Here is a 13,346-nt window from a genome sequence, read left to right as displayed (position 1 = left end):
GGGGGAGGGTTAACCCTCTCTTTTTAAATTAGTAGTTGGTATTTTCTTCCAAAGTATTACCTTTCATGAAAACGCTACAAAACACGTCCCTTGTCCCGCACTGTCCTCATTTAAAGGTTATTTCAAAGACACAATAATGACTACTGAACAAAACTCACCCAAAAATACTATTTGTGGAATAAAACCAATAATGAAACGGAACATAATAAATTAGTACTAGTCAGGAAGGGAGAAACTCACTATTTCCCCCCTAAATTAACAAGCAACATTGATGATCAAAATAAAGTAAGTAAATAAAAGATTTCTTTCACGAAGCATACAAAGAGATCAAATAAGCTGTTCCAGAAATTAAAAGAATTTATATGCTAAGAATTTTTAGTTTCCAATGAAACATGGAGAGTTACTTCCAAGCCCAGTGAGAATAAACAGCTGTGACAGACTGCTTTCCTATGAGGGCCTCGATACCAACCCACCTCAAATGCTCTTATAACTAAACGGGAAGTCCCCAGTCAGCCCTGGACCTGTGCAAGCACCTGAAACTGTTTCAACCAAATGAATATGGTGGAAACAATGCTGTGCTGACTTTGAAATCACAAAAGGCAATGTAATTTCCACCAGGCACTTTCTCATGGTGTGGAATAGAGAGGGATAGTTGTAAATATGCTCCAAATGGACTTCCTTTACACTTCAACCTCTGATCCCTAAGCAGAAGCCTTGAAAAGACACCATGGTGTGAGTAAGCCCAGCACACACACACAGGTCACATATGGTTGTGCTCTGGCTGAGAACCCCAGGTAAGCCCTCAGGAGACATTCAGCACTTAGAGCCAGAGATGCGAGTGGACAAGGCTTCATAAGGCCAGACCCTGTCCTGTAGGTCTTTAAACTGATGATCCAGAGCCAAGTTTTACAGCCAGCAAGTGGCAAAGTTGAGACTCTCAAGGCAAAGACAAGCTGTGCCTGCTGTGTTTTGTCTTGAGTCACTAATCTGTAGACATGGCAAAACAATAAACTACTGTTTTACAACCACTGAGTTTCAGGATAACAGGCTAAAGAGAAATTCATTAGCTCACTTTAATATGCAAGGAATGAGGCTTCTCTAGCCATGGCTAACTCCTGAACACTCTGCCAACCCAAATCCAGGGAGAACGAGGCTGCGTGCTACGTGGGGACCATTCTCTCCAGGGATCCAAAGCACTATACATTTTGCCATCTCACTCATGCACTTACAGTTCATATGCCTTTAAGCTGAAGAATAACTAGAGTGCAACCCAGAAATCTACCTTTGGCTATAGGACTAAATGGCTCAGTAATGATCTCTTCAAAAATAAAACAAGCAATAAAGTGGATCAAATTAAGAGTTCCTGTTTCTTAAAGAATACTAACTTCATGAAATAGCAACACACCTTTTCTGGTACTTATTTTAAATTCAACATCAACAAGAAAGAGGCAAAATAATAGTCAGTCAAGCTATGAAAAGATTCAGAGCCTGTAGCTCAAAAAAGAGATAGAGCACTGATTCTCAAATTCTTTTGCCTGAAGTCTTCTCAACCTCTGGTACAGGAAGCGATACCTGTGGATATGCTCAAAATTGACTTCCTTTACATCGCAACCTGATCCCTAAGCAGAAGCTATTTTGAAGAAAGAGTCCAGCAAGGACCAGCAGCTTTGAATTACTTCTTTTCAGTGGGTGTGAATGGGTCATGTGGCTAAGGCTTGATGACAAAACACTCTAAAGACACCTGAGACAGTTTGTGAGCCATTGCTTCAAAATAAAAATTTCATGGATATTAAATAACATGCATGGTACAAGGTAGGTGTTTATTATAAAATACTGCCAGGCGGACACAATGGATATATTAGCCACCCGCCACCCCCTCCACTTGACCTTCTTACCTGTATGTTCTAAGTGTTTGAGTGTCACATTGTCAACAGGGAAAAAGCTGAGGATAGCACCGTATTCTGGACACATGTTTGCTATTGTGGTTCGATCCACTATAGATAACTGTGAAACTCCAGGCCCAAAAAACTCAACAAATTTTCCAGCCACTCCTGCTTGCCGGAGGTGCTATCAAAAGGGACACAGAGAAGCACATACAAAATTAGCAGTGCCAAGATTAGCATGGATTCCTGGGAACAATAATAGTAGTGTGCATTAAGAGTGTTGTCTGTCAAACATCAACTTATTCTGGTTCTATGGGGGTTTTACGTAATCAACAGGAGAGCAGTCACACTTCACTGTTAATCTTGGTAGAGAAGTGCCTGACAGCTTCAGGTGGCCAAGATTCAGATTTTAACACCTCTGAACTAGGAGTAGCACATTGAACCCAGTGAACTAGGAGTAGCACATTGAACCCAGTGGTGTGTCTGTTTAGCTGGTGGGCCCGTTTCTTTATCAGCGATAAGGAGGAAACAGTAGTACTTTTAACTATTACGGCATTTTAGATTCATTGAAACGCTAATATACTGGCACAACCCTCTTACTCAATTCTTGATGGGTAGAATTAACATGTGCTTAATTTGATTCCTTCTAAAAATCCAATTTTCTTAGTTGTTTCTAAGTAACTCACCCTTTTTGAAACTGTAAAAGGGTCTCGGGTTCATAGAAAAGAGTGCTCAGGAAGGGGAGTAGGAGTAGGAGTAGGAGAGAAACAATTGGAAAACAACTACATGAGCATCATAAACTCAAAATAATCCCGGGAAGTCTTCCTGAAACCAAACAGTTTAGCTAACTAGTGAAAAAGATCTGTCTTGAGCATTTTGCTCCTTTATGATCTGTCTGTAGGAGACCAAATGGCTAACAGTGACTGGAACGAACAGGGAGGAAACTTGGGGAGCAGGCAGTTCTGTGAATGGGGGAGGACCGCCTCAGGAAAGGATGTGCTCCATCTCACTGAACTCACGCACATACTGCTGAACGGTGCACTGTACACCCTCTCAACCACAACAGAAGTAAAATGAAGGGGGGAAAAATCTCAAATACACAGAATTCCAAAGGGGAGAGGGCAAACCTGCGTAGATCAAATTTTGGAATCAATAACCCAAATGTTGAAAAACATAAATAATAATACTGTTAAGATAAAAGAGCCTCTTTTAGAATCTAAAAGGGGCAGTAATTCTCAGAATTTCTCTGAAAGATAATGGGATACTCCTTTTCTTTTGGGAATAATCCTGCAATTCCCAATTTAGGTAACACATACAGAATCAATCAATTCTCTAAAATGTCAAAAAAAAATTCCTATTAGAGAATAAGGATCAATACTATTTGATAAAGGCATTATCATTTTCTTGTCCTGAGGACCCAGAAAGCTTAACAAAAAATGCTGATATTGGGAGACTCAAATTGGAATTACATATAAAGCATTTTCTAGGTTTTTTTCCCACATGCAACCAAACGGTAATCAGTATAACTAAGTTGGTGAGAACTAGAAATTTAAGACACAAAGTTCACTAGGAAACTTATGAGCACATATCTTCAGAATACCATGTAACTACTATTTTTTAAATTCAGAGAAAAACTTTCTATATATGTCAACAAAATGTTACAATTGTGGGGGCAGGTTAAATACTTACATCCTCCCTGAAGGGGTGGGCCTGCTCTCTGCTGCCGGAGACAATGGATTACTTTCCCTAAGGCTTGCGACCATTGCTTGGTTCCAGTTGAGGCAGGGAACAGGTAGAACTGGTTCTGTGACATCCAAAGTTAGGCTGCCATCCTGTATCTAGGATCCGCCCATCTTGTCACATGTATACCCCCAATCCCTCCTCTTCCTATTGCGTGCATGTCCCTAGACCACCCCCTCACTGCTGTATAACCTATAGTTTATGTATGTCTTGACCTGTAATTAGTGGGCTTGCATGCCCCCAGAAGGTATATAGGTCTGGGTTAGCAATAGAGGTCTCTTGCCCTCTCGCTCTCTCCTCTCTTCCCTCTCTCCTCTCCAGTACTCCATTTCCCTTTCCTCTTGTTCTCCTTCCCTTCCCCCTCTCTCCACACGGACCACCAAGCGGGGCTGAGGTGAGCAATGCTACCATGTAATGTGTCTGACTCCATTGTTTTGACTCTTCTATCGCTCATGCTCTCGATGAGTTTAATATAACATTTATACATCTCAACCGTACAATTGTGCTTATTGAACCCGCGACTAGTGGTGGGGGACTGGCTCCCATCACCTTATACTACATACAACAAACAAGAGAAAATTTTGACCCTATCACATTTTCCAGTCTATAATTTTTAATGTATTACCTAGTGGAGTAACGATTTCTAAGGGCAAATAACTAAATATTAAGGCGATGCAATCAGACTTGCTAATTAGAGGTCTGTTTTTTAAAAAAATTCGTTTAGTCAACCAACATTTATTGAGACAATAAGAATTACAGTTATGAACATGAACCCAAGAACATGAATGTGTTGGGCTAAAATCCTTCTTCTACCACTTACTACCTGGCTCTATGACCTTGGTAAGTCATCAGGCCTTTTTTGTACCCCAGTTTTCCTCAGACTTGAAATGGGGATACTAACAGCAGTGATCTCACAAGCTTGTAGTGATAAATGAACTCAAATGTATGCCAAGTAAATTGTGACACAACATTTTTGTGCTTAGGAGGAAGGGTTTTGTGTTTGCTGTTACTGCTATGATGGCATCTGTGGCTGGTTATGTCCAAATGCTGAGGATGCTGTGATAACCAGCCCTGCTCTGATGGGGCTTCTAACGTAACACATTTGCCACACAAGCTACGACTTTAACTTACCTTTGTAATACCAAGAACAACATCTATGGATGTAACAAAAGGATTTGATGACCCAGTTAACTCACATCCAACCACCTCGGGTAAAGTTAGAGAAACTGGCAGACCAAGCATTACGGCTTCTGTTTCAATCCCTCCAACCCCTAAAGTAATAGACAGGTAGATTAGCCCAGTATATTTAAAGATAACTTACTGCTGTGAACTCCAAATCTCTAGGTAGTTCATGAGCCTTACACAGTACCTAACAAAAAGCTGCTACACTGCTATGGCTATGTGACTAATGAGCCCACCCACCGCCATTGAGTTGTTCTGATTCAGCAATCCTAAAACTTCTCAGAATGATTCAACTCAGATGGTTATAAAATCAGATTTTCAATCCAGCACACATTTATTGAAGCAGCGCTGGTGGTACAATGGTTCAATGCTTGGCTGCTAACAGAAAGGCTGGTAGGTCAAAACAATTAGTTAGTCTACAGAACACTAGCTCTGGTGATCGGCTCTCAAGAAATTACAGTTTCAACTCTCGCTGCAATCAAGTGAGTGCTGACTTATAGTAACCACCCCCCATGGGTTTCCGAGACTAACTATTTACTGGGGTAGAAAGCTCGGTCTTTCTCCCGAGGAGCTACCAATAGTTTCGAACTGCCAACCATGCTGTTGCAGCCCAACCCATACCCACTACACCACAGGGCTCCTATTGTTACTGCTCCATTCTACTGACGCAACAGCACCTAGCAACATTTATTGAATATTTACCATGCCAGGTACTAATGAATCTGGATGCATAAAGGAGGCCAGTAGAAGCCACTACGGAACTTCAAACAAGGGAGTCAGTCACCAACACTGCGTTCATTGACAGCAGGATCCTTCTGATTACTATGCTGTGCACTAGGCAAAACTCTTTTAATGAATCTTCTCTTTCAATACATGGCTTATAAACTCTTAGGAATTTAAACATTTTGTTGCTAACATAGACTGTCTCAAAGAGGCTAAACAGACCTGCTATTTATGGACTTATGAAATCTATTTGGTCTTTTACTTACCCCATCCTAGAATCCCCAAACCATTCACCATGGTTATATGAGAATCCGTGCCCACTACACTGTCTGGGAAGAGGAAGTCCTTTTCTTCAAAAACCACTCTTGACAAATATTCTAAGTTTACTTGATGAGCCATTCCAGTTTCAGGAGGGATGACAGTCACATTCTTAAAGACTCTTGAACTCCACTATATTTTGTTTAAAATTTAGAAATATAAGAATTAGACAGTATGAATTTGAATACATAAGAATGCATGTTGACACTAAAATTGGTTTAGCCAATATTCAATATAGTCAATTACAAGTTTACAGACCATACTTCATTACAGTTATTAATCAGTTATTCAAACAAAATGAAATGATTCCTAAGACAACTACTGAAATAGTTTAGAGACCTCCCAAGCTCACTTAAACGAAAGTCATTCTACTTTCTATCTTTTTTTCATACACCAAGATTTCAAGTAATATTTTATTTGGGGGAACAGAAAGGGTTCTATTGCTATAAAACCTTTCAAGTCCCCTAGCTTAAAAGCTATAAAAATAATAAATATCAATTATCTTTATCAATTTCTAGACAAAAGCTATACCTTGAAAAATTGAAGTCTCTCTCGATTTCTGCCAAATTCTATTTCTTGATTTTTTAACACTGTTTCAGGTCTAGATGGAAGAAGAGCTGGTATTAGATGCATGTATTACAGGAAATATTTGTCTTATGTCTGTCTAAGCTTTCATTTCTATACAAATATATGCAAACACAGAAGAAAAAAATCAATGGAAGAGCAATTCATCAGACTTCTTAGAATCAGCAATTTTTTCTTCCAACTTTACAATAGAAAGTAGCAAAGCACTTTACTTAGCGTAGCAAAATCATGTACTATGTAAGAGTCGACTAAAATCATAACAGAAACAAAAAATGGTAAACTTTGTTGGGTTTTACATTGCAGGGGAAAAGAGAGTGATGAGTGAGTGGTTCATTCAACCATAAGCATGTCTGTTTCCACCTACTTTCCTCATGCGCAGATTGAAACCAGGAGACAGGCATTGATTAGAGAATGAAGTTCTTGTTATGTAGTTGTGGCAAACAGGCTCAACATCATTTTCTAGCTTATACTTTTTACAAAAATCTTTTCATCTCCCTCAAGATTGGGTAAGTGGCTGCTTACATGGATTACAAACATAATTTACATGAATTATTTAAGAGGCAAAAAAAAAATCTCCAAGCAGTAAACATAGCACCATTTTTATCTAATGGGTCTTTTTAAAGTCAGACTACATCTTAAGTGAGCCTGCTCCCAGGACCTCAGGGAACATAGGTGCCTTTGCAGAGTCCCTACAGTCACTTCCCTTTTCCTAGCACTTAGGGCTACAAAGTGCCCTACAAACATTTATTAGCTCATAAGCCTACATCTAATTAGGTAATAATTTCAAGTGCCAAATGCTATGCTCTCAACTTTCAATTCCCTCAATTTCTTGCCTGAGTGTCTAATTAAACCCTTCGTTAATGTAATAAGGAATACAAGAGTTACTTTTCACAAGGCCAATATAAGCCAGCTTAAAATATTCTGCAATTGAAAGTCAAAATGGAGGATGTTATACCACACTGGAGTTTGTTTCTAAACAACAACAAAAACACTACTCAAACACATCATATCCTGTCAGTTATGAAAGGACAACCAAGCACATCCAGACTTTTGAATCAATAGATCCGTGCAGGAAATTAATTTTTGTAGAAGAAGAGATATTAATTTCAAAAGTCAACATGTCCTTAACAATAAGGGTAATTACTGGGTGGGGTGGGGGTGGAGAAAGAGAGAGAGCGATAATGGATTCTTAGAAAGGAAGAGTCCATGCAACACTAGAACCCTGAGGCTGTATAGACTACTGAGTCCAGCATTTAGTTCTACATTTTAAGAACTTAAATTACCTAAGATAAAGGTTAAAGATCCAGTTTAATGACAAATGAATTAATACAATATTTGGCATTTAGTATGAACTATGTGGAGTTATTACTCTTAGCTATTTTAAGTCTTAAATGTATTGTGTTTTTTCCCCAAAATTAAAAAAAAAGCATTAAAGGCTCTAAGATCCTCTCATTCAAAACTATACCAAGTTGTTTTGGAAATTTCATAATATATAAAAATTCAAGTCATAGAACTATTTTTCTTCTTGTGAACAAGGAAATCCAACCAAAGCCTATGAATAGGATTCTTTTCTGGTAAGGTTTACTACCTTCCAAAGTATTATGCAGGTAATCAGTTATGTAAAAGCACACATCTAACATAAAGGATCATTCTTAACATACAGACAAATCTTAATGCAATCCACAAAAGTAATAGGAATGACTAATGAGCATATGAAAAATGGTATGAATTCACTAAGTAAAAAATGTAGTTTAATAAAAGACCACATTTTCTACTTTAGTGTAAAAAAATATATTTACAGATAAGCTTTGCCTTCTCAGAAGCAGAAGTAAATAATGACATTTTTAGCTATAGACTAGCACTTAAATATTTAGAGCTTCCTTCAGAACAAAGGGACATGCATACTCATTTCAAAACCAGCAAAGAAAATAATGAAGGCAGTGGAATGGACGGGATGGGGAGCAAGGGGACAAGCATGATGTCTTTAACTACAGTCTGGCTAATATATACGAACAAAAAGAATTCCATACTCAGGCACTGGTTGCAAATGAAAAGGACACAGAATGGGTGTGTTCTCAATCTGGGAGGAAAATTTTCCTGAGTTTCGGCCCAGTTCTCCAGAATTGCACGGTCCACGGCAGGGAGCCTGGCTTCTGCAGGGCAGCTTCTTAGGCTGTACTCGAAGTGGAGAGAGCTTTCCTGGTTTCTGCACGTCACCCCCTCCAGGATTTGGAGCATTCTGTATTGCACTATGATTCCAAAAAGGAGACACAGAAGACAAATTAAAAGTGACCAAAATTAGCTCTTCGAAAAAAAAAAGCAAACCTCTCATTTTTCTCTCTCTCTCTCTCTCTCTCTCTCTCTCTCTCTCTCTCTCTCTCTCTCACACACACACACACAGGTAATTTTAAATTATAGAAATAGAAACTTTGTTAACAATTTGAATAACTTTGAGCAAGTACTAAAAGAGATTTTGGGTTCCATCAAAGTTTAAAAAGCTCAGAATCATCACTTTAATCTAAAATCTCTCAGGGGTAGTCACAAACTGTAGTCTTATTTCGCTACTCCAGTGAATGTAAAGACAGCTGGTATATGAATGTAATAGAAGCATGAAATCTCGAGTTGGACCTTTAAATGGGAGGCTAAGAAATATAAGAAATTTACTTTGGTGGAAGAAGTTACAGCTCTAGTGGGGTCAGTGTTTTCTGACACCAATTAATCAAAGACATATTCATGGCTCACCTCTTTACATACTTTCTAGACGGTAAATGGGGTTTCGGAAAAACTAACCCAGAAAGAGACCGAGTTCAGATATTCACCCCAAAAGAGCAGGCTCTAGGCTCATACATTTCTAGCAACATGGCAGCAGAAGAACATACACAAAACAAAAACAACTTTTAAGCCCAGACTAAGGACAAAGAATCTACCAACTTCTAAACAGGTGTTTTAAAACACACTAGTCAATATTAAGCACAGCATACTTGACATTGGCAAAAACAGTCTCTTTCCTCTAAAGCATACACTTCCAGGGGACTGGCAGCCAAGGCCGTTCCATGGCTGTCTTTAGAAGTATCTGTAAAGAAGTACCATTTACTGAAGTCAATCTGTAAAGAATGGTCAACCGTGAGGTCTGTCGGACAGGCAGGATGAACTTTCTTAGGATCACCTCCCAGGGTTTTCACTGCCTCCCTCAGAGCAGCAAAATCCACTACTGCCGGGACTCCACTGCAAAAGAAAGAAGGATCCAGTTCCTTGAGAGACACCAATACATGATGGGCATAAGCTTATTCATTGTTTAATATTTTAAAGTATCCCTTTCAGGCTGCATTCATGTTTGGGAAAGTACCAGTTATCCAAAGTTCGATGTATCTGGTTTAAGAGAGTGATCAATATCCAAGAACGAGAGTTCCCGGGGGGAAGCTGATCCAAAAGCAACTGAGATGATTTTTCAAGGCATGAGGATTTCAAGGGAACGGTCTTCCTATGAAATAACATCGATCAAAGGCCTCCAATGTGTATAAGGTCAGAAAAGACATTGTTTCTATTTTCAAGGACCTTGTAGGAAGATAGAGTAATGATGACAAATGGCACCAAAATATCAGACTATGTCTTAATAGCAGAATGTACAGAGTACACCCAGCAGTGACACACAAAGGAGGTTTGGTAAGTAGGTAATGAAAATGCTATTTGGCTAGTTCACACCTATATTTTCTTAAGAACTTAGCTTAATTCTTCAGTAAATTATCCCTACATATACTCCGACCAGGGAGAGTCTTTCAAGGTGTGGGGAAGAGTTGGGATTTTATTCTAAATGGATAAAAGCCAATCGGTATATTTGAAGGAGGAGAATGCTAAGATCTGGTTAACATTCTTACCAGGTTGATCTATCTGCTATGCAACGAACAGTCTGCAGATCACAAATGTGAAGTGTGGATACCAGATTCAAACGGTTGCAGCAGTAACTCAGGCATTTAGAAACAAGAGGATAATGGTGCAGATGGTAAGAAGTCTTTGGACTCAGGACAAATTCCAAAAGTACAACCAACAAAACTTCTTGACAGATTGTCTTTGAGTACTAGGAGTGGATGGAAAGGTGGCGCCCAGATGTTTGGCCTAAGCAAATGGGAGACTAAAGGTGCTATTTACTGTGATGGAAGGAATGGGGGTGGGTGGGAGGTGTCGAGCTTTGGGCAGGCCAAGCTGAGAAGACAATATCAACAGTTAAAGGAAATGTTAATTAGGCAATTAAGCAAAAGCAATTCCTGAATAAGTGGTACAATAAATCAGTACGTACCTATTTTTAGTGACTTGCTATTGTTTAGAAAGAACACTTTTCTTTTCTAAACTAACTTTCAAAATTGGAAAGCAGCAGAAACAGTCATCCTCAGGTGGCCTGAATTTGAAAAGGGAACATACTGAAAATTCATTGAAGTAACAAATAAACCCCTCACTCACGTAAAATCTTGAAGAAGAACACGGGCAGGAACAAAGGGCACTTCCACATTGCTTTGTTTGGTTTTCCAGTCTAAAATGTTCATAACATCTTCCTTTTTCATGAAAAATCCATCACAATTTCGTACAGCAGCTTCCAAAAGGACCCGTATCGAGTAAGGCAGAGCATCTGATTCAAGAGGAAATATCAGCATCAACAATAGTCATAACTACAATACCGTAAAGCTTATAGAAGCAAAAAGTTAGGCAAAAACATTATCATTTTCCAGTCTAGTAAACTTCATTTTAACATTAGACTTTCTTTAACTTTGACTTTCACAAATATTAGTCAATACCCTGGAAAAGTAGGGATAAAAGCATTCACATGAAAATGCATGATTTGGTTACGGAGGACTGTAACCATGGCAAACAGTTGATACTCAGAAAAGACAGAAATACTGAAAAGCAAGGAATATTGACTCCAAAAGCTCTAATGGTGTGACACCCCTTATTATAGCCAACATGATTAAATGGCTGAAGTTTGGATAAATTGGTAGGCAAAGGTAAGCACCAAAATACATTTCATGAAAACTTTCTACCACTCTGGAATACTAGATTATGCATACCTTAGGGAAAGATTCCAGTATTTTAAAGCTGTCAATCATACTAAATCCTCCTATCAGATTCTGCCATACATATGTTTCTTGGGACTTAAAGGAAAATGGAATAGTACGGGGCTACTTGAATAAATCCTGGTACATTACTATTTTAAAGGAGTGGCGTTATCGATATAACTGGAACAGTGATCACTGAGACTGATCATTAAGTAAAATGGCTATACAGAACAGTATTTAAAGTATAGTATCTTGAACAGGATTTACAGTACACGCTGTGGAAAACCAAACCTCATGCTATTGAGTCAATTCTGACTAGTAGTGACCCTAATAAAGGACTTGTGAAATTATAAATCTTTAGGGGAGCACAGTGACTGGTGGGCTTGAACTGTCAACCTGTGGTTAGCAGTCCCTTGCTTACCAAGGGAAACTGTGTCTATCTCATACGTATTTTGGATGAGCTGAGAAAAACAGGGCCTTCTACTACCAAAAAGAGTGACAGTCTCAGAAACTCACAGGGGCAGTTCTACCCTGTCCTATAGGGTCGCTGTGCGTCAGCATGGACTAGATGGCAGTTGAGTTTGGTTTCTCACTTTCCCTAATGGGATATATACTAAGGGCAAAAAGAACTACACAGAAGACAATGAAATATTGAAATTATCATAGATACAAAATCCACTGAGTTAGTGCTGACTCATGGAGTGACCCTGTATGCGGCTGTGAATCTTTACAGGAGCAGACAGCCTCCTCTTTGTGTGCTGGAGCAGTCCACCACTTAGCCTGCACTGCCACCAGGGTTCCTTACAGATATACAAGGGTCTTCAAAGAGCTTGTGGAGAATATGGATTACAAAAAAGCTAGGCATAGGTTTTCAACATTTATATGACCCCCCCACCCCCACCCCACAAATTGATTCTACTAAAATTGAAGCAAGGATATTGTGATGGTAAACTTATTGTGCCAACCTGGCCAATAGGAACATGTGGATTAATAGGGTCGCAGTTTGATTGGAGGGCAAAGAGATAAATGGTTCGGCAAGCTCCACCTGTCTCTCTCTTGCTCCCTGGTGATCGTACCAGTGTGTGGTGGCCTTAGCTAGTTCTCTGCCTTAACTTACCAGCTACACTATCTATTGGACACCCGACCCATGGATCGTGTCACTAGAGTAGCAGTTCTCAACCTGTGGGTTGCGACCCCTTTGGGGGTTGAATGACCCTTTCACAGGGGTCACCCAATTCATAACAGTAGCAAAATTAGTTATACAGTAGAAATGAAAGTAATTTTATGCTTGGGGCTCACAAAAATATGAGGAACTGTATTATAGGGTCGGGTAGCACTAGGAAGGTTGAGAACCACTGTGCTAAAGTTTGAGGTTCCTTAGAGACCTGCTTCACCATGCTACTGGTGTATACAATGCCTGAGCTTGGGAATGCTGGATCCTGTCATCTGGGTGACAGTTGGTAGCCTGCCCTGCTGTTTGCTGCCTGTGGCCAGACTGCCTCCATTGCTCTACAGAAGACTCGGCTCTCTGCTCCCTTGACCTTGGACCCAGCAGCCCTCCTGAGTTGAAGGACTTCCAGTATATTAACTGTTCCACGGAGGTGAGTTGAACTGAGCCCTCTGTACTGCTGTGTGGACTAACTAGCTGTTAAATTCCTTCATGTGGACTAATTACCTTTACATTCCGTATATATGTATAAAATCAGAAGTGTCCAGTTTTGTTTCTCTAGAAAACCCTGTCTAACACAGGTGTGAACATCAAATCTATGGTGAAGGTTGGGCAGAAAAATGGCAAAATCACTATGCTTCACAAAGTTGTGGGGAAAATACCCAAAAGAAGTCAGCAGCTTACAAATGGATGAGTTGTTTT

General features: G+C 39.5%; 1 protein-coding gene across 1 annotated transcript in view; it reads right to left on the bottom strand.

The window, feature by feature from the left end:
• The window catches only part of IREB2 (iron responsive element binding protein 2), a 77,627-nt gene that overhangs the window by 20,627 nt on the left and 43,654 nt on the right, over positions 1–13,346 (bottom strand). Inside the window, exons 3-9 of the mRNA XM_045285694.1 lie at positions 10,887–11,052; positions 9,519–9,656; positions 8,462–8,680; positions 6,378–6,447; positions 5,795–5,978; positions 4,755–4,894; positions 1,896–2,067 (exon numbers count right to left, since the gene is read on the bottom strand). Coding sequence (XP_045141629.1) covers positions 1,896–2,067; positions 4,755–4,894; positions 5,795–5,978; positions 6,378–6,447; positions 8,462–8,680; positions 9,519–9,656; positions 10,887–11,052 — 1,089 coding nt within the window. The remainder of the gene's footprint in view (positions 1–1,895; positions 2,068–4,754; positions 4,895–5,794; positions 5,979–6,377; positions 6,448–8,461; positions 8,681–9,518; positions 9,657–10,886; positions 11,053–13,346) is intronic.

The sequence above is a fragment of the Echinops telfairi genome, unplaced genomic scaffold (assembly GCF_000313985.2).
Source record: "Echinops telfairi isolate 266 unplaced genomic scaffold, ASM31398v2 ScPeMD7_7475;HRSCAF=8513, whole genome shotgun sequence".
Lineage (NCBI taxonomy): Eukaryota > Metazoa > Chordata > Mammalia > Afrosoricida > Tenrecidae > Echinops > Echinops telfairi.
This window is presented reverse-complemented; position numbering and strand designations above follow the sequence as displayed.